This window comes from Oncorhynchus kisutch, unplaced genomic scaffold (assembly GCF_002021735.2).
Source record: "Oncorhynchus kisutch isolate 150728-3 unplaced genomic scaffold, Okis_V2 Okis03b-Okis08b_hom, whole genome shotgun sequence".
Taxonomy (NCBI): Eukaryota; Metazoa; Chordata; class Actinopteri; order Salmoniformes; family Salmonidae; genus Oncorhynchus; species Oncorhynchus kisutch.
Window position 1 is genome coordinate 9,098,584 of NW_022261980.1, and position 20,659 is coordinate 9,119,242.

At 42.0% G+C, this 20,659-nt stretch overlaps 1 protein-coding gene and 1 pseudogene across 1 annotated transcript; both read right to left on the reverse strand.

Moving 5' to 3' along the window:
* Positions 1-2,042: 2,042 nt before the first annotated feature.
* Positions 2,043-14,544, reverse strand: LOC109876883 (mortality factor 4-like protein 1). The gene is given in 15 exon segments (XM_031812940.1): positions 2,043-2,167; positions 5,141-5,225; positions 9,393-9,565; positions 9,794-9,882; positions 10,254-10,355; positions 10,783-10,871; positions 12,425-12,450; positions 12,550-12,616; positions 12,619-12,629; positions 12,850-12,888; positions 13,035-13,121; positions 13,608-13,652; positions 13,654-13,673; positions 13,804-13,850; positions 14,367-14,544. Coding segments are annotated over 15 exon segments (1,002 nt in total). The 5' UTR covers positions 14,407-14,544; the 3' UTR covers positions 2,043-2,085.
* A 2,396-nt stretch (positions 14,545-16,940) lies between these two features.
* On the reverse strand, positions 16,941-18,312 carry LOC116359658 (relaxin-3 receptor 1-like; annotated as a pseudogene).
* Between the last annotated feature and the right edge of the window lie 2,347 nt (positions 18,313-20,659).

Below are 20,659 nucleotides of genomic sequence, written 5' to 3' on the forward strand. Positions count from 1 at the left end.
CATGTGTATTACCATAGGTATTGAGTCAGGTTACCAGTCACTTTTCAGCCCTGTTTACATGTGTATTACCATAGGTATTGAGTCAGGTTACCAGTCACTTTTCAGCCCTGTTTACATGTGTATTACCAGAAGTATTGAGTCAGGTTACCAGTCACTTTTCAGCCCTGTTTACATGTGTATTACCATAGGTATTGAGTCAGGTTACCAGTCACTTTTCAGCCCTGTTTACATGTGTATTACCATAGGTATTGAGTCAGGTTACCAGTCACTTTTCAGCCCTGTTTACATGTGTATTACCAGAAGTATTGAGTCAGGTTACCAGTCACTTTTCAGCCCTGTTTACATGTGTATTACCATAGGTATTGAGTCAGGTTACCAGTCACTTTTCAGCCCTGTTTACATGTGTATTACCAGAAGTATTGAGTCAGGTTACCAGTCACTTTTCAGCCCTGTTTACATGTGTATTACCAGAAGTATTGAGTCGGGTTACCAGTCACTTTTCAGCCCTGTTTACATGTGTATTACCATAGGTATTGAGTCAGGTTACCAGTCCCTTTTCAGCCCTGTTTACATGTGTATTACCATAGGTATTGAGTCAGGGTTACAAGTCACTTTTCAGCCGTTTACATGTGTATTACCATAGGTATTGAGTCAGGTTACCAGTCACTTTTCAGCCATTTACATGTGTATTACCATAGGTATTGAGTCAGGTTACCAGTCACTTTTCAGCCCTGTTTACATGTGTATTACCAGAAGTATTGAGTCAGGTTACCAGTCACTTTTCAGCCCTGTTTACATGTGTATTACCATAGGTATTGAGTCAGGTTACCAGTCACTTTTCAGCCCTGTTTACATGTGTATTACCAGAAGTATTGAGTCAGGTTACCAGTCACTTTTCAGCCCTGTTTACATGTGTATTACCATAGGTATTGAGTCAGGTTACCAGTCACTTTTCAGCCCTGTTTACATGTGTATTACCATAGGTATTGAGTCAGGTTACCAGTCACTTTTCAGCCCTGTTTACATGTGTATTACCAGAAGTATTGAGTCAGGTTACCAGTCACTTTTCAGCCCTGTTTACATGTGTATTACCATAGGTATTGAGTCAGGTTACCAGTCCCTTTTCAGCCCTGTTTACATGTGTACAAAGCATTAGGAACACCTGCTCTTTCCACGACAGACTGACCAGGTGAAAACTGATCCGTTATTGATGTCACCTGTTAAATCCACTTCAAATCAGTGTAGATGAAGGGGAGGAGACAGGTTAAAGAAGGATGTTTAAGTCTGAGACATGGACTGTGTGTGTGCCATTCAGAGGGTGAATGGGCTGGACAGAAGATTAGTGTCTTTGAAAGGGTATGGTAGTAGGTGCCAGTTACACTATTCTGATACTGAATACTGCACTGTTGGGAAGGGCAAGGCACTCATCTCACTGTGATTGTGCATGTGACTTGAGTGAAAACCATCTAATGGGGAATCAATGGCCATTGTTCAATCTCAGTCTCATGAATGCCAAAATAATGAGGATTATTTCTGTATTGTAGAGTACAGGTTGTCAGGGAGAATGAAGGATATTTACCATACAGAACTTGTGTAGAAACATCTTTATTACAAAATGATAGCCAACCATTACACAGCTAATGTATCCCACCAAAGACATTTCAACTCTGATTGCTTTGCACAATTGTGGTTAGCATCAAATATCCATAATTCAACACATGCAAAGTCGTTGAGGTGAAAACAGACAACAAATAAAACCCCGATCTGATGGAATGGACAGAAACATTACAGAGCTGTTCATGGTAAAAGTCCCTGATATTGGGAGAAAAAACATGCCCGTCTCGCTTGTGTTACGTACCCGGTGGGAAAGAAAGAAAAACACTTTATATCGTTAAAGCTACCACTGCTCCAAAAGACATGACCGACTCCAGGGAACCTCCAGAAATAGTTCAAGTGAAAATAAAAAAAATAAAATCCAGTCCATCTTTCCACTCAAACGGTTTGAGATGGTTCCATGTTGTCTGGAAGAGGCTTGGTGTTTCCGAATGGGTCGATCGCCCCCCCCCTCCCCACTGCACCTTCCTCTCAGACGGCTTTCCTATGGTACTCTGGGGGCGCTACCTCGTAGTCGCTGGCACTGAAGAGGGAGGAGTTCTTCATTAGATACCTACGACAGACAGGAGGAACAAGCAATTGGAGGTCAAAACCTTGGCATCTGTATTCATAAAAGGTGATCGGCCTCTATGAAGTCTAGAAATATTACAGACTGCAGAAAAATGAGGAGCAGATCAGCTCATCCTAACAACTTATAACCTCATTTCTATTTGGACCTTTAAAACAGACTTGGTCCAGATATCCTAATTGCTGCAGATGGTTAAGGCCACATTTGTTTACAGGAAATAACGACATGTGGAAAAGGCTAAATGAATGTGGCCTCCGTTTGAACCCATCCCAATCTACTACGGTTGTTGCAGGTTGAGGAGGATCATGATTATGGCCACGTTCCCAGATGGTTTCTAGGGTACACACAGACAGTAACCTGCAGATACACAGCCAGACATTTAGGCCCACTGCAAGGAAAACATTCATTTTATTTATTTATTATTTTACCTTTATTTAACCAGGTAGGCAAGTTGAGAACAAGTTCTCATTTACAATTGCGACCTGGCCAAGATAAAGCAAAGCAGTTCGACAGATAAAACGACACAGAGTTACACATGGAGTAAAAACAAACATACAGTCAATAATGCAGTATAAACAAGTCTATATACAATGTGAGCAAATGAGGTGAGAAGGGAGGTAAAGGCAAAAAAGGCCATGATGGCAAAGTAAATACAATATAGCAAGTAAATACTGGAATGGTAGTTTTGCAATGGAAGAATGTGCAAAGTAGAAATAAAAAATAATGGGGTGCAAAGGAGCAAAATAAATAAATAAATTAAAATTAAATACAGTTGGGAAAGAGGTAGTTGTTTGGGCTAAATTATAGGTGGGCTATGTACAGGTGCAGTAATCTGTGAGCTGCTCTGACAGTTGGTGCTTAAAGCTAGTGAGGGAGATAAGTGTTTCCAGTTTCAGAGATTTTTGTAGTTCGTTCCAGTCATTGGCAGCAGAGAACTGGAAGGAGAGGCGGCCAAAGAAAGAATTGGTTTTGGGGGTGACTAGAGAGATATACCTGCTGGAGCGTGTGCTACAGGTGGGAGATGCTATGGTGACCAGCGAGCTGAGATAAGGGGGGACTTTACCTAGCAGGGTCTTGTAGATGACATGGAGCCAGTGGGTTTGGCGACGAGTATGAAGCGAGGGCCAGCCAACGAGAGCGTACAGGTCGCAATGGTGGGTAGTATATGGGGCTTTGGTGATAAAACGGATTGCACTGTGATAGACTGCATCCAATTTGTTGAGTAGGGTATTGGAGGCTATTTTGTAAATGACATCGCCAAAGTCGAGGATTGGTAGGATGGTCAGTTTTACAAGGGTATGTTTGGCAGCATGAGTGAAGGATGCTTTGTTGCGAAATAGGAAGCCAATTCTAGATTTAACTTTGGATTGGAGATGTTTGATATGGGTCTGGAAGGAGAGTTTACAGTCTAACCAGACACCTAAGTATTTGTAGTTGTCCACGTATTCTAAGTCAGAGCCGTCCAGAGTAGTGATGTTGGACAGGCGGGTAGGTGCAGGTAGCGATCGGTTGAAGAGCATGCATTTAGTTTTACTTGTATTTAAGAGCAATTGGAGGCCACGGAAGGAGAGTTGTATGGCATTGAAGCTTGCCTGGAGGGTTGTTAACACAGTGTCCAAAGAAGGGCCGGAAGTATACAGAATGGTGTCGTCTGCGTAGAGGTGGATCAGGGACTCACCAGCAGCAAGAGCGACCTCATTGATGTATACAGAGAAGAGAGTCGGTCCAAGAATTGAACCCTGTGGCACCCCCATAGAGACTGCCAGAGGTCCGGACAGCAGACCCTCCGATTTGACACACTGAACTCTATCAGAGAAGTAGTTGGTGAACCAGGCGAGGCAATCATTTGAGAAACCAAGGCTGTCGAGTCTGCCGATGAGGATATGGTGATTGACAGAGTCGAAAGCCTTGGCCAGATCAATGAATACGGCTGCACAGTAATGTTTCTTATCGATGGCGGTTAAGATATCGTTTAGGACCTTGAGCGTGGCTGAGGTGCACCCATGACCAGCTCTGAAACCAGATTGCATAGCAGAGAAGGTATGGTGAGATTCGAAATGGTCGGTAATCTGTTTGTTGACTTGGCTTTCGAAGACCTTAGAAAGGCACGGTAGGATAGATATAGGTCTGTAGCAGTTTGGGTCAAGAGTGTCCCCCCCTTTGAAGAGGGGGATGACCGCAGCTGCTTTCCAATCTTTGGGAATCTCAGACGACACGAAAGAGAGGTTGAACAGGCTAGTAATAGGGGTGGCAACAATTTCGGCAGATAATTTTAGAAAGAAAGGGTCCAGATTGTCTAGCCCGGCTGATTTGTAGGGGTCCAGATTTTGCAGCTCTTTCAGAACATCAGCTGAATGGATTTGGGAGAAGGAGAAATGGGGAAGGCTTGGGCGAGTTGCTGTTGGGGGTGCAGTGCTGTTGTCCGGGGTAGGAGTAGCCAGGTGGAAAGCATGGCCAGCCGTAGAAAAATGCTTATTGAAATTCTCAATTATGGTGGATTTATCAGTGGTGACAGTGTTTCCTATCTTCAGTGCAGTGGGCAGCTGGGAGGAGGTGTTCTTATTCTCCATGGACTTTACAGTGTCCCAGAACTTTTTTGAGTTAGTGTTGCAGGAAGCAAATTTCTGCTTGAAAAAGCAGAGCAACAGAGCAACAGTGAACAAAGGAACTGCATCATCAGGATGACTGAAATAAGCGGTACGATTAGGCCTACTCTGGAATCCAATGGTCTTGATAACTTCTCCTTAGAGTGGTATCACAAAGTCTGTCAGTGTCAAGACCGAGCCCTGACAGCGAGATTAGGACAGCAGCATTTCACGGTCAGTGGGCTACGTTTTCAACGGAATTGAAATCCTTCTGATGAGAATATATAAATATGATAGGCCAGCCAGGTTAGGGAAAGCTCTGCCAAGCCAGACATTCAATTTCACGAGTGGGGATGAAGGAAAGGCTTCTTACTTGAGAAAATCCTGCAGGTAGTTGAGCAGCAGAGCCAGGCTTTTCTCATCCAGGGGAGTGTAGGCAAGCATGGAGCCAATTCTCACTGCACAACACAAAGAACAGCACTGTCAGGGACCAGATTTAACCATATGTACACAAACATGATTCTATATTAGCATTGGCTGATATGTGAATAAATACTGTCCAATTGCAGGTGTGGACAGATGACAGTTAACTGAAACTCCTCCATGGAAACTGCTATACAGTTTTATTTAAATCTGCAAGAGTGTTGGACTTTGTTAAATGCACTCCTTAAGAAATTGTGATTTCATTTTAGTTATAATTTCAAAATAAAATAAATGTTATTTGTTCACACAACATTTAGCAGATGTTATTGCGGGTGTAGAGAAATGCTTGTGTTTCTAGTGCAGTCATATCTAACAATACACACTAATCTAAAAGGAAAGAAGGAATTAAGAAATATATAAATATAAGGCGAGCAATGTCAGCAGGTTGCACACGTATATATATGAGAAGGAGCCATGTCAGAGTGGCACAGACTAAAATACAGTAGAATAGAATACCGTATATATATGTAGATGAGCCATGTCAGACTGATAATACACGACATATGAAATATAATAGAATATAGATAGATATATATGAGATGAGCCATGTCAGAGTGGCACAGACTAAAACACAGTAGAATAGAATACCGTATATATATATGAGATGAGCCAGTCAGAGTGGCACAGACTAAAACACAGTAGAATAGAATACCGTATATATATGAGATGAGCCATGTCGAGTGGCACAGACTAAACACAGTAGAATAGAATACCGTATATATATGAGATGAGCCATGTCAGAGTGGCACAGACTAAAATACAGTAGAATAGAATACCGTATATATATGAGATGAGCCATGTCAGAGTGGCACAGACCTCTAAAACACAGTAGAATAGAATACCGTATATATATGAGATGAGGCCATGTCAGAGTGGCACAGACTAAAACACAGTAGAATAGAATACGTATATATATATATATATATATATGAGATGAGTCATGTCAGAGTGGCACAGACTAAAACACAGTAGAATAGAATACCGTATATATATATGAGATGAGCCATGTCAGAGTGGCACAGACTAAAACACCAGTAAATAGAATACCGTATCTATATGAGATGAGCCATGTCAGAGTGGCACAGACTAAAACACAGTAGAATAGAATACCGTATATATATGAGATGAGCCATGTCAGAGTGGCACAGACTAAAATACAGTAGAATAAGAATACCGTATATATGAGATGAGCCATGTCAGAGTGGCACAGACTAAAACACAGTAGAATAGAAGAACCGTCTATATATGAGATGAGCCATGTCAGAGTGGCACAGACTAAACTACAGTAGAATAGAATACCGTTATATATATATGAGATGAGCCATGTCAGAGTGGCACAGACTAAAACACGTAGAATAGAATACCGTATATATATATATATGAGATGAGCCATGTCAGAGGCACAGACTAAAATACAGTAGAATAGAATACCGTATATATATATATGAGATGAGCCATGTCAGAGTGGCACAGACTAAAACACAGTAGAATAGAATACCGTATATATATGAGATGAGCCATGTCAGAGTGGCACAGACTAAAACACAGTAGAATAGAATACCGTATATATATATGAGATGAGCAATGTCAGAGTGGCACAGACAAAACACAGTAGTAATAGAATACCGTATATATATGAGAGAGCCATGTCAGAGTGGCACAGACCAAACACAGTAGAATAGAATACCGTATATATATGAGATGAGCCATGTCAGAGTGGCACAGACTAAATACAGTAGAATAGAATACCGTATATATATATGAGCTGAGCCATGTCAGAGTGGCACAGACTAAAAACACAGTAGAATAGAATACCTATATATATATATGAGATGAGCCATGTCAGAGTGGCACAGACTAAATACAGTAGAATAGAATACCGTATATATATATGAGATGAGCCATGTCAGAGTGGCACAGACTAAAATACAGTAGAATAGAATACCGTATATATATGAGATGAGCCATGTCAGAGTGGCACAGACTAAAACACAGTAGAATAGAATACCGTTATATATATATATATATGAGATGAGCCATGTCAGAGTGGCACAGACTAAAATACAGTAGAATAGAATACCGTATATATATATATGAGATGAGCCATGTCAGAGTGGCACAGACTAAAACACAGTAGAATAGAATACCGTATATATATGAGATGAGCCATGTCAGAGTGGCACAGACTAAAACACAGTAGAATAGAATACCGTATATATATATATGAGATGAGCAATGTCAGAGTGGCACAGACTAAAACACAGTAGTAGAATAGAATACCGTATATATATGAGATGAGCCATGTCAGAGTGGCACAGACTAAAACACAGTAGAATAGAATACCGTATATATGAGATGAGCCATGTCAGAGTGGCACAGACTAAAACACAGTAGAATAGAATACCGTATATATATGAGATGAGCCATGTCAGAGTGGCACAGACTAAAACACAGTAGAATAGAATACCGTATATATATGAGATGAGCCATGTCAGAGTGGCACAGACTAAAACACAGTAGAATAGAATACCGTATATATATATGAGATGAGCCATGTCAGAGTGGCACAGACTAAAACACAGTAGAATAGAATACCGTATATATATGAGATGAGCCATGTCAGAGTGGCACAGACTAAAACACAGTAGAATAGAATACCGTATATATATGAGATGAGCCATGTCAGAGTGGCACAGACTAAAACACAGTAGAATAGAATACCGTATATATATGAGATGAGCCATGTCAGAGTGGCACAGACTAAAACACAGTAGAATAGAATACCGTATATATATGAGATGAGCCATGTCAGAGTGGCACAGACTAAAACACAGTAGAATAGAATACCGTATATATATATGAGATGAGCCATGTCAGAGTGGCACAGACTAAACACCAGTAGAATAGAATACCGTATATATATATGAGATGAGCAATGTCAGAGTGGCCACAGACGCTGAAAACACAGTTAGAATAGAATACCGTATATATATGAGATGAGCCATGTCAGAGTGGCACAGACTAAAACACAGTAGAATAGAATACCGTATATATATGAGATGAGCCATGTCAGAGTGGCACAGACTAAAACACAGTAGAATAGAATACCGTATATATATGAGATGAGCCATGTCAGAGTGGCACAGACTAAAACACAGTAGAATAGAATACCGTATATATATGAGATGAGCCATGTCAGAGTGGCACAGACTAAAACACAGTAGAATAGAATACCGTATATATATATGAGATGAGCAAAGCAAACATATGTAAACATTATTAAAGTGACCAGTGTTCCATTATAAAGTGATTTCAAGTCTATGTATATAGGCTCAGTAGCCTCCAAGGTGCAGGGTTATGTAACCGTGTGGAATCCGACCTAATGGCGGCTATTTTACAGTCTGATGATCTTGAGATAGAAGCAGGTTTTTGTTTACAGAGTGCACCACCCAATTGACGCTTGGCGTTTGCCCTTCAAGTGTTTGACACAGCCATTGATGACACAAACACTTTTCTAAATGGTTCTTCATCTACTAATCTCAGTTCAACCTGGCTCGGAACGAGACGCTTTCTCAAATGTCCCTGGCACGTAGTCCATCTGATGATCACACCGGTTCAGATCAGGAACCCAATAGTCGGTAGTTAAAGATCTGCTCAATGTTAATTAACTAACTAATGGGATTCTGGATGCAATTTGTGGCGGCGGCGTATAGACGCTTAACTTTCTGGCCTTCCCTGGGTATTACACATTACACATTCTCTTACACCCCATTGACTCCAGAAAGTTAACTTTCATCCCTGTGATAATGGCCGATAATGAAATCTATTAAAGTGTCCTTCATTAGCAGTATGGCTGAAGATGAGCTTTCGTGGGTGCTGTGATGGTGCACCAATGACAGAGCAGTGAACGGTGGTAGGAGAAGAGTAGACAAAAGGCACTGTAAACAGTCTTAAGGCTCTAATAACTAAAGAGAACTATTTCCCCCTGGGTCTTCACCTCTCCTAAAGAGCTCAATCACCACAACGTTAGTCTCCTGAGATTCAAACTGAAATATTTGTTAAAAGTTCCAGTGCAGAGGCTACTTCCAATCCTCCTCATTCAGACAGCAGCCCCCCCCTCTCCCTCCTCGGGGGCTACGTACCAAAAAGCCGGAGCAGGTGCGGGCCCCCGTAGACCTGGGACATGGGTGTGTCGGGGTGATCCGCCAGTATCTCTGCATACTGGGGCCTCTCAAACTTATAGAGCAGCTGGGTGCCCAGCATGACGTTGAAGTACTCCCTGATCCCTGCCACCACCTCGTTCACAGCATACTCCCTGAGGGGAACCAGGACAGGAGATATAAGGCAACAGGCACTGCTGGAGTGTTCCCAGCTAGAGCTGAATGAATGCGTGATACCTGGGTTGAACTTCACCAAGCGAATTACAGCTAGTCCACTTTGATAAGCAGATACAGGCCAGGCTTGTCTGGTTTCTAGTCAGATGACCTTCTTCATTGTAACTTCACTCGTACTGCAGCATCGAGAGGGGGTGTGCTTTACTCACTTGCTTTCTGAAGTTCCTCTTGATTTCTTATAGCTTGCATAGTCCTCCAAGACACTATCCACATTCTTTCTCGCGGGCAGGTGAAAAAGCTACAATTGAAGAAAAATGTAATGTTTGTCAAGCACCTCATAAAATACACTTAAAACAAACCAAATCCTGTAAAGAATGAACTTGTAGAGAAAGACTGTCTTGCCATTAAATTAGTTGTCATCTCTGACCATGGTAAGACAGCAGGGTTGGGTCAATTTGAAGTGATGGCAGCCAATTCAGGAACTGAATTTCCAATTCAATAATAAAAAACTATTTTCAAATACTTCTCAATAAAACGTCAAAGTAAACGCTATTCATTTCAAACATTTCTTCTTCTTCAATATTTGAAGTTTAAAATTCAAATTCCTGAATTGACCATTTTCAATTGGAATTGAGCCCAACCCTGGTAGACAGCTGTCTAGACCCCCACCTGCTTCTGTCTGGTAATAAGGTCCCAGTCATCCACCAGCCACGGCTTCAGCTCCTCAGGAATCTTCACCTTTACCTCCACACGGTTGATGAATGTCTCCTCCTGGTTACAGTGAAACCAAATGGAACAGTCAGACTCATTTACAATAAGAGATGGGAAAACCAGTAAAAAAAAAATAAGCCATGGGTCTTGTTAAAAAACACAATTCCCATCTGTGATTGGCTGACTGCTGCAGGACATAAGTAACTGGAGCTGTTAGTTGAGTATGAGAGAACAGGCCTGCTGTATGTGAGGCACAACACACAGAACAGGCCTGCTGTATGTGAGGCACAACACACAGAACAGGCCTGCTGTATGTGAGGCACAACACACAGAACAGGCCTGCTGTATGTGAGGCACAACACACAGAACAGGCCTGCTGTATGTGAGGCACAACACAGAGAACAGGCCTGCTGTATGTGAGGGACAACACAGAGAACAGGCCTGCTGTATGTGAGGGACAATACACAGCATCCATAGGTGGACATACACTCTCCACAGTTGGGTCGCAACGAGCCCTCTTCTTCCGCGGTGGCTGTGGCATCTCTCCTGTGCTGGTACCTTCTCCAGCCGCTGGTGCTGCACAAAGACAAATGGGACAGACACACAATCAAACCTATCCACAAAGGACTGTTAAAGGGTTCATTACTAGTAGCAGAAACTAGTGGGACTAACACTTTTACTAGTAGCAGAAACTAGTGGGACTAACACTAACTAGTAGCAGAAACTAGTGGGACTAAAACTTTTACTAGTAGCAGAAACTAGTGGGACTAACACTTACTAGTAGCAGAAACTAGTGGACTAACACTTACTAGTAGCAGAAACAGAAATAGTGGACTAACACTTACTAGTAGCAGAAACTAGTGGGACTAAAACTTTACTAGTAGCAGAAACTAGTGGGACTAAAACTTTACTAGTAGCAGAAACTAGTGGACTAACACTTACTAGTAGCAGAAACTAGTGGGACTAACACTTTTACTAGTAGCAGAAACTAGTGGGACTAACACTAACTAGTAGCAGAAACTAGTGGGACTAACACTTACTAGTAGCAGAAACCAGTGGGACTAACACTTACTAGTAGCAGAAACCAGTGGGACTAACACTAACTAGTAGCATAAACTAGTGGGACTAACACTTACTAGTAGCAGAAACTAGTGGGACTAACACTTCCTAGTAGCAGAAACTAGTGGGACTAACAACTAGTAGCAGAAACCAGTGGGACTAACATTAACTAGTAGAAGAAACTAGTGGGACTAACACTTACTAGTAGCAGAAACCAGTGGGACTAACACTAACTAGTAGCATAAACTAGTGGGACTAACACTTACTAGTAGCAGAAACTAGTGGGACTAACACTTACTAGTAGCAGAAACCAGTGGGACTAACACTTACTAGTAGCAGAAACCAGTGGGACTAACACTTACTAGTAGCAGAAACCAGTGGGACTAACACTTACTAGTAGCAGAAACCAGTGGGACTAACACTTACTAGTAGCAGAAACCAGGGGACTAACACTTACTAGTAGCAGAAACTAGTGGGACTAACACTAACTAGTAGCAGAAACTAGTGGGACTAACACTAACTAGTAGCAGAAACTAGTGGGACTAACATTAACTAGTAGCAGAAACTAGTGGGACTAACACTTACTAGTAGCAGAAACCAGTGGGACTAACACTTACTAGTAGCAGAAACTAGTGGGACTAACACTAACTAGTAGCAGAAACTAGTGGGACTAACATTAACTAGTAGCAGAAACCAGTGGGACTAACACTTACTAGTAGCAGAAACCAGTGGGACTAACATTAACTAGTAGCAGAAACCAGTGGACTAACATTAACTAGTAGCAGAAACTAGTGGGACTAACACTTACTAGTAGCAGAAACCAGTGGGACTAACACTAACTAGTAGCAGAAACTAGTGGGACTAACACTTACTAGTAGCAGAAACTAGTGGGACTAACACTTACTAGTAGCAGAAACCAGTGGGACTAACACTTACTAGTAGCAGAAACCAGTGGGACTAACACTTACTAGTAGCAGAAACCAGTGGGACTAACACTTACTAGTAGCAGAAACTAGTGGGACTAACACTAACTAGTAGCAGAAACCAGTGGGACTAACACTTTTACTTACTCTTTAGTTTAGTCTTTTTCGCTTTCCTGAAGAAGAGAGAGATTGCATTAGAAGGCGCTGTTCAATTCTTTTTTTGGTGAAAGTTTGAAAGTAGGTCAAACTTGAAAGACGGGGATCAAACTTACAGATCAACATTTTTCTGCTGCACAGCAGCAATCTTCTTGCTCGGTGCTACACCCCTCATCTTTCCTCAACATCATAATGCCTGTAAGAGGAAGGAACACCGCCATGAACTACAATAACCTTCAAAAACACTGTTCTAACATTCCGTATGATCATTTTATGCATCTTTTTTTAACCAGTATGTTTTATGTTCAACTAGTGCTTACAAGTAAATGCACCGTGGGCTGCAAGTATTGTATCATAGGTGCTATATACATAAAGATTACTATTGTGGTTCATTATTAAAAAATAAGTGGAATCACTTTTTATGTTCTCCCATCTTCGAGTCATCGTCGGCATTTCTGGGGAGACATTGATTGACATATAGAATCTCATTGTTGTATTTTTGTCCAATGGCAGCTTGAATACAATGTTGACACAGTAGGTACATCCCATACACTAAACCCCTCCCCCAACACAGAGTCTGTCTGTAATGAGATGAACTCACTGATTAGCCTTTTGAAGCTCTTTTTGTTTCTGCAGGTTGCTGTCCACATATTTGAGAACTCTGCTTTCAGGAACCCATTCATCCCAGCTAAAACAGAAAGAGATCAACCACATTCAGATTTCTGACCATTTTTTATTGAATCAATACCAGAATGTTAGGTCTGTGGCTGTGAGGTAAGCATTCATCAAAAAAAAGTAAAAAGTTCATTCTAAAAAAAGATCCATAGCTAACAACAGTACTGTCAAAATAGAAACAGCACTGGTCCTCTGCAGCTCAAATGTTAGAGTAGCGTTTCACAAGGGGTGTACATTTTGGTTTTGCCCTAGCACTACACAGCTGATTCAAATGAGGAACTCCTCATCAAGCTTTGATCATTTGAATCCCCCTTGGGGTCCCCAAGAGTTTGGGTAACGCTCTGTTAGAGCACATTACTTGCAACACCAGAATAGTGGATTCAATTCCCAGGACCACCCATTCATAAAAAACGTATGCACCATAACGAAGTCACTTTAGATTATTTATTACGAAGTCACTCTTATTATTTGAAAAGCCAACAATGCAAAAATGACTCACTTTTTGTTCCATCCACTGTAATGAATGAAGTACTTAATTGCTTCTCCTGATATTGGTTTTCACTGCCTGAAATAGAACAACAATCATTACGAATTGTAATAAATATGACTTTAGGTATAGGCTACTGCAAATGGTGTATTGTTTAGTAAACACGAGCCGAAAGCCATTCAGATTGGTGGAATGAATCTAAACCCACCTTTGCTTCGTAAAGCAATGGCCCATGAAAACACAGAACTCTTTCACCTAAAAACAGAAGAAATAGACAAATGCTGGATGGTTATTTAAACCGTCAACACCAGTGGTTGGCTAAGGTGTAGCTAAATGTATTTCGTTGATATGTGGCCAACGTATAAAACAAATACAATAGAAACACAATTGCATAGTTAGCTAGCTAGATCTGTTATTCAAGCCAAGGCCCTTGGCAAGGGATTGTTTACCCGTTAGCAATTAGCTAACGTTAGCTAGGTAGCTTATTGTTTCAACACAGCCAATTAGAGCAAACAGTCTAGTTAGTTGGCTGAATGAATACGAAAGGTACGTGTATTAGTACACTACTTATGGTAGATGACATTTAATTATTCATGCAATTTTCAAATTGATGATATCTCTCGCTAGCATGTAGCAGTGTTTTAGCTAACGTTAGCTGGCTAACGTGCTCTGCGCGAGAAGCGCCATACCGTCGATGCCTTTTCACTCACGAGACGACAGGGTCTAGCTACGTTTTTAATTTTCACAGTTCATCATCACGGTGCACATTACCTTCTTGAAATTTAGGTTTAGGGTCCTGTTTTGGCGCCATTCACAGACTCAACTGTTCGGATCTCTGAATGATCAAATTCGTGCATTGCCAGCTTCCATTTCTTCCTGACACAACACGGCAAAGGGCTCTTCTCTCGACGTGCGCAGCCTGGCAGCGCGGTCAGGTGACCACGGTATAGCACTGCGCTGGAGCGGCCCCTGCGGACCACACAGGACATGATCATTGTTTTGTGAAGGGAGCCGTATTCATTTACTTTATTTGAACCTTTATTTACTAGGCAAGTCAGTTAAAAAACACATTATTTACAATTACATCCTGACCAAACCCTAACGACGCTGGGACAATTGTGCGCAGGCCTATGGGACTCTTGAGTTTATTTAGTAAATATTTTCTAACCTCTATTTCTTGAACTGCGTGTTGGTTAAGTGCTTGTAAGTAAGCATTTCACTGTACACATTTTGTATTCAGAACGTGACAATTTTTTCCCCTAGTTCTGCCAATGAGAATACTATACCAGATCTGGATGTATGTTTAGATTATTATAATAAATATTTTATTTAAGTCAGTTAAGAACAAATTCTTATTTACAATGACGACCTACACCGGTCAAACCCGAATGACGCTGGGCCAATTGTGTGCCGCCCAATCACAGCCGGGTGTTGTGATACAGCCTGAAATCGAACCAGGGTCTGTAGTGACACCTCCCATCACTGAGATGCAGTGCCTTAGACCGCTGCGCCACCCAGAAGCCCTGTAGGGTACTAGGCTGTTTAGAATATTCATACAATCTTAACATGAATTGGTTATTTCAGCCACTAACTAATAAATCAGCTCTTGATCTTGTATCTCATGTGATGGTACACAGATGGCTGGCCAAGAGGTTTGAAGATCATGAATAAGTTCATTCATTAGTCTGAAGAGTATAACAAAAATATCAATCATTCTGTCCTGACAAATAGGATAGTAGGTCAATATCAAACTGAGATTAAAATTTTATTGATATGGGTCAAGTATGTGATGCATAAGTGTAGCCTGTTAGCACCACACCTCTCCCCTATTTGACCTAGATAGTTTGTGTGTATTTACTGACATGGAGGCTACGTGGTGCCTGTTTAAAATGTATGTAGTTCTGTTCTTGAGCTGTTCTTGTCTAATGATGTTCTGTATTATGTCATTTGTGTTATGTTTCATGTTTTGTGTTGAACCCAGGAAGGGTTACCGCGGGTCGGCCGTGTCGGGGTTACCGCGGGTCGGCCGTGTCGGGGTTACCACGGGTCGGGGTTACCGCGGGTCGGCCGTGTCGGGGTTACCGTGGGTAGATGGCTGGCCGGCTCCAGAGAGGGACATGAACATTAAAGGATTCCATTACGTAGCATTTGGAATTCTAATAAAATGCTAAATATTTACACGCGCTCCTCACATGTGTGGGGATAAAGTCCTCAATGAATCATCAATGCTTCTAGAATAACCAGTAGGATACGTTAATGTCTTAACACCCTAATGTGTCTGTAATACAGAACAAATTCAAGAAAGTGTTTTATATAGAACCTGCATGGAACTTCCTTTCATCTCATATTGCTCAAATAAACAGCAAAACTGATTATTTTTTAACAGATAAAGCAACACCTCACGGCACCACACCTCTCCCCTATTGGACCTAGATAGTTTGTGTGTATTGACATGGAGGCTACGTGGTGCCTGTTTAAAATGTATGTAGTTCTGTCCTTGAGCTGTTCTTGTCTAATGATGTTCTGTATTATGTCATTCTGTGTTATGTTTCATGTTTTGTGTTGAACCCCAGGAAGAGTAGTTGCTGCTTTTGCAACATCTAATGGGGATCCTAATAAAATACCCCCAAATACCAAATAGGTAGACCTGTTAAGCAATAAATGCAGTGTTTTCGATATAAAATCATTTTGTTTGGGAAATGCATAGGCCTACCGGTAAAAGCTGTCATCAACTATGAAGTTGTACTCGTAACACTGCTTGTGGGCTTCAGAGAGAAATTGACCATTTACAGTAATTGGTGTCAAGACAGTCATGTTATTCGTTGTCCATTTTGACATGAGACACAATACAATCATTAAGACAACGGGGTGAGATTCAATATATGGATGTTTATTTTGCATGAACACAATTTAAGCAATATGGTTATCTGTTATCATAGGCATAACATTTACACTTCCCTCCCATTGCATGTCATTTGTGACAAATGCAATTGCACACAATGAAGACTAGACGTGCAGCTGTGAAGGAGAACATAGGATCATGGGTACATTTATCTCCACTAGGCTACAATTATGATGGAATGATAAAGACAATATCTAGTCTGCCTCTGTTTCTCTATCGTTTAATGATGACTTTCCGGTTTTTCTGTCGTTTAATGATGACAGTCCAGGTGGTTACCCTATCGTTTAATGATGACTGTCCGGGCAGTTTCTCTATCGTTTAATGATGACAGTCAGGGCGGTTTCTCTATCGTTTAATAATGATGACTGTCCGGGCGGCTCTCTATCGTTTAATGATGACTGTCCGGGCGGTTTCTCTTAACGTTTAATGATAACTCCCGGGAATACAACAGCACATGGATAGGAGGAACCATAAGAGGCAGAATTGCCTCATGCGCAATTTTGGTAGCCATTATCATTGCATCATTGTGACCGTTTGTTTTAGTGCTTGTCCATGCCAGTTTTGTGATTTTTTTCCACCAACAGAACATACTGCATTCGCCTATTACAGTACACCCATGTCGTGCGCCCTATAGGGTACATTATGCAACAGGGAGCGCGTGCGTAATGGCAACGGCAACCGATTCTTCCACTGCGTAAAATGACTATCCGCCATATAACAAATCTTTCAGTTTCTTTCTAAACTCTTCTCTCATTAGGCAATAAATGACAGGGTTTAGACAGCTATTGGCGTGCGCAAGGCAGACTGTCACAGGGAATACGTAAGTGTGAACTATGTAGTAAGATTTATCCCAATGCACAGCATTCAATTTCACAAGGACGCCCCAGAATGTGATGGCGTGATTTGGCATCCAGCAAAGAAAGAAGGAGAGGACGACGATGGTGACAGATTTGGTGACTTGTGATGTCCGTTTGGTGTTTGTTTTCATACTACGGTTGCGGATGAATCGCAAAAGCATGATGTAGCTGACTGAAACAATGGCCATGGGTAAAACAAATGCAAATATAATTTTCTGAAGGTGATAAACTGCTAACCAATATTGTCCATCAGGGAACTTAAGCAAACATAGTTTTCCCCCGCTACATTTGTCACGGTTGAGAATATGGATGTTGGTGCAGTCGCAATTGTTGCGGATACCCAAAGAACCACGCTAATCCATTTGGCAGAGCAGGACTTTTGCCTAGTTCGGTCCTTTAGAGAGGAGGCGACGGACCAGTATCGGGTGACGCTCATTGCAGTCAGAAAGAACACGCTCGCGTACATGTTCATAACCGTGACGGAGCTGATGATTTTGCACATGGCGTCTCCAAACGGCCAGCTGAAGTCAAGTGCGGTGTCCACTGCCCAGAACGGCAGAGTCAATACAAACTGGAAGTCCGTCACTGCCAAGTTAAGTACAAAGAAGTTGATTCTGGATTTTTTCCGCTCTTGTTTCACTCTGATAAAGAACAGCACCAGTAAGTTGCCCACCAAGCCCACAGCGCACACCACGGAGTAAAACGACGCAGATGAACACCCTCAAAATCGGAGTACCGTCCGCTGTCACGTCGATGTCCTCTAGGCTACTGAACCGGTCCAGATCCGTCAAGGACCGATTCTGTAGGCCTACACTGCTGTTGTTTCCTTCAGTCATCGTTTCTGTTTTAAATTCGAGTGATTCATGTAGGCTATCCAACTTCAAATCAGGGTTGGAGTCGCTCACTCTGCTTCCAATACATCCTCAGGTTAGTTTGAAATGATAAGAGCGCAGCGATTGCCATGCGCCATTCCATCATCGCATGATCACACACATGACAATGTAGCTGTCTTGGTGGCGTAGCTCAAAGCGTCTTGACAATTGCAGTTCTTACAGGATTTATATTGTGACCGCTTCTAGATGCCCTGCCCTGAACGCACAAGGATTGGTGACAATGTTTGATTGACATTAGGCTATCCTATATTCCTTATTTGCATCACTTTCTTGATATTGACCAATAGGCTACGCTGGGCGTAATGGGTTTTATAATGGAATAAAATGTGTTTTTCTGGGCAATATTGATTTGGCTACTCACCGAGAAATAAAGGACTGGTAGGCTTAAACCTAATAAATACTATTGTATTGATTGGAAACATTATTTAGATCTTTCATCGACCATCCCATGTAGAGATCAGTGGAGGCTGCTGGGGGGAGGACGGTTCATAACAATGGCTGGAAAGGCGCCAATGGAATGGGACCAAACATGTGTGGTTTTATAAACATATATATTTAATCTCACCCCGTTGCCTTAATGATTGTATTGTGTCTCATGTCAAAATGGACAACGAATAACATGACCGTCTTGACACCAATTACTGTAAATTGTCAATTTCTCTCTGAAGCCCACAAGCAGTGTTACGAGTACAACTGATAGTTGATGACAGCTTTTACCGGTAGGCCTATGTATTTCCCAAACAAAATGCATTTTATATCGAAAACACTGCATTTATTGCTTAACAGGTCTACTATTTGGTATTTGGGGGTATTTTATTAGGATCCCCATTAGATGTTGCAAAAGCAGCAACTACTCTTCCTGGGGTTCAACACAAAACATGAAACATAACACAGAATGACATAATACAGACATCATTAGACAAGAACAGCTCAAGGACAGAACTACATACATTTTAAAACAGGCACCACGTAGCCTCCATGTCAATACACACAAACTATCTAGGTCCAATAGGGGAGAGGTGTGGTGCCGTGAGGTGTTGCTTTATCTGTTAAAAAATAATCAGTTTTGCTGTTTATTTGAGCAATATGAGAGAAAGGAAGTTCCATGCAGGTTCTATATAAAACACTTTCTTGAATTTGTTCTGTATTACAGACACATTAGGGTGTTAAGACATTAACGTATCCTACTGGTTATTCTAGAAGCATTGATGATTCATTGAGGACTTTATCCCCACACATGTGAGGAGCGCGTTGTAAATATTTAGCATTTTATTAGAATTCCAAATGCTACGTAATGGAATCCTTTAATGTTCATGTCCCTCTCTGGAGCCGGCCAGCCATCTACCCACGGTAACCCCGACACGGCCGACCCGCGGTAACCCCGACCCGGCCGAACCCGCGGTAACCCCGACCCGGCCGACCCGCGGTAACCCCGACGGCCGAACCGCGGTAACCCCGACCGGCCGACCCGCGGTAACCCCGACCCGGCCGACCCGCGGTAACCCGACCCGGCCGACCCGCGGTAACCCCGACACGGCTGACCGCGGTAACCCCGACACGGCCGACCCGCGGTAACCCCGACAGGGCCGACCCACGGTAACCCAGACACGGCCGACCCACGGTAACCCCGACACGGCCGAGTTCAGGTGAGACATTTCTAATTGTATTCTTAATTGTACTCTTCAAAGTCAAAAATTCAACAAAAATACAAAAAATAAGAATATAATATTTTTAATGAAAGAAAAGTTGAGGTAATCTCCATCTCCTTGGAGCTGTTCAATAGTCAAGTCCAAGATCATAGATGTTGACGGCACCATCTCCAAAGCCTCCATTCAACCCCAGGTACATGTGGGTGATGTTTCAAACCAAAGTAGCAAAGGCCATGGTACATGTGGGTGATGTTTCAACCCAAAGTAGCAAGGGCATGGTACATGTGGGTGATGTTTCAACCCAAAGTAGCAAGGCCATGGTACATATGGGTGATGTTTCAACCCAAAGTAGCAAGGCCATGGTACATATGGGTGATGTTTCAACCCAAAAGTAGCAAGGCCATGGTACGTGGGTGATGCTATCTACCATCCTACAGCACTCTGCCCTCTATACCAGTGATGGCCTCAGCATTGCATCTGTAGCCAAGCAGAGGAAGAAGGGAAGCAGCTGCTTCTAAATCACTCAGTCCTTCCTCTTCACTGCAACTCAATCTACCCACCCAACACAATTCCCTTCTCTCACACCAATCCTTTACCACACACCAATCCCTTTTCCTCACACCAATCCCTTTCTCACACCAATACCCATAATTGAATCTTCAGATAACCTTTTGTCAATGCATTTGAATGCGTACGGTTTCCGATTGGAACCACAATAATCTCAAATAGGGGAATTTCATCGTCACTTTAAAGATAAATCAAT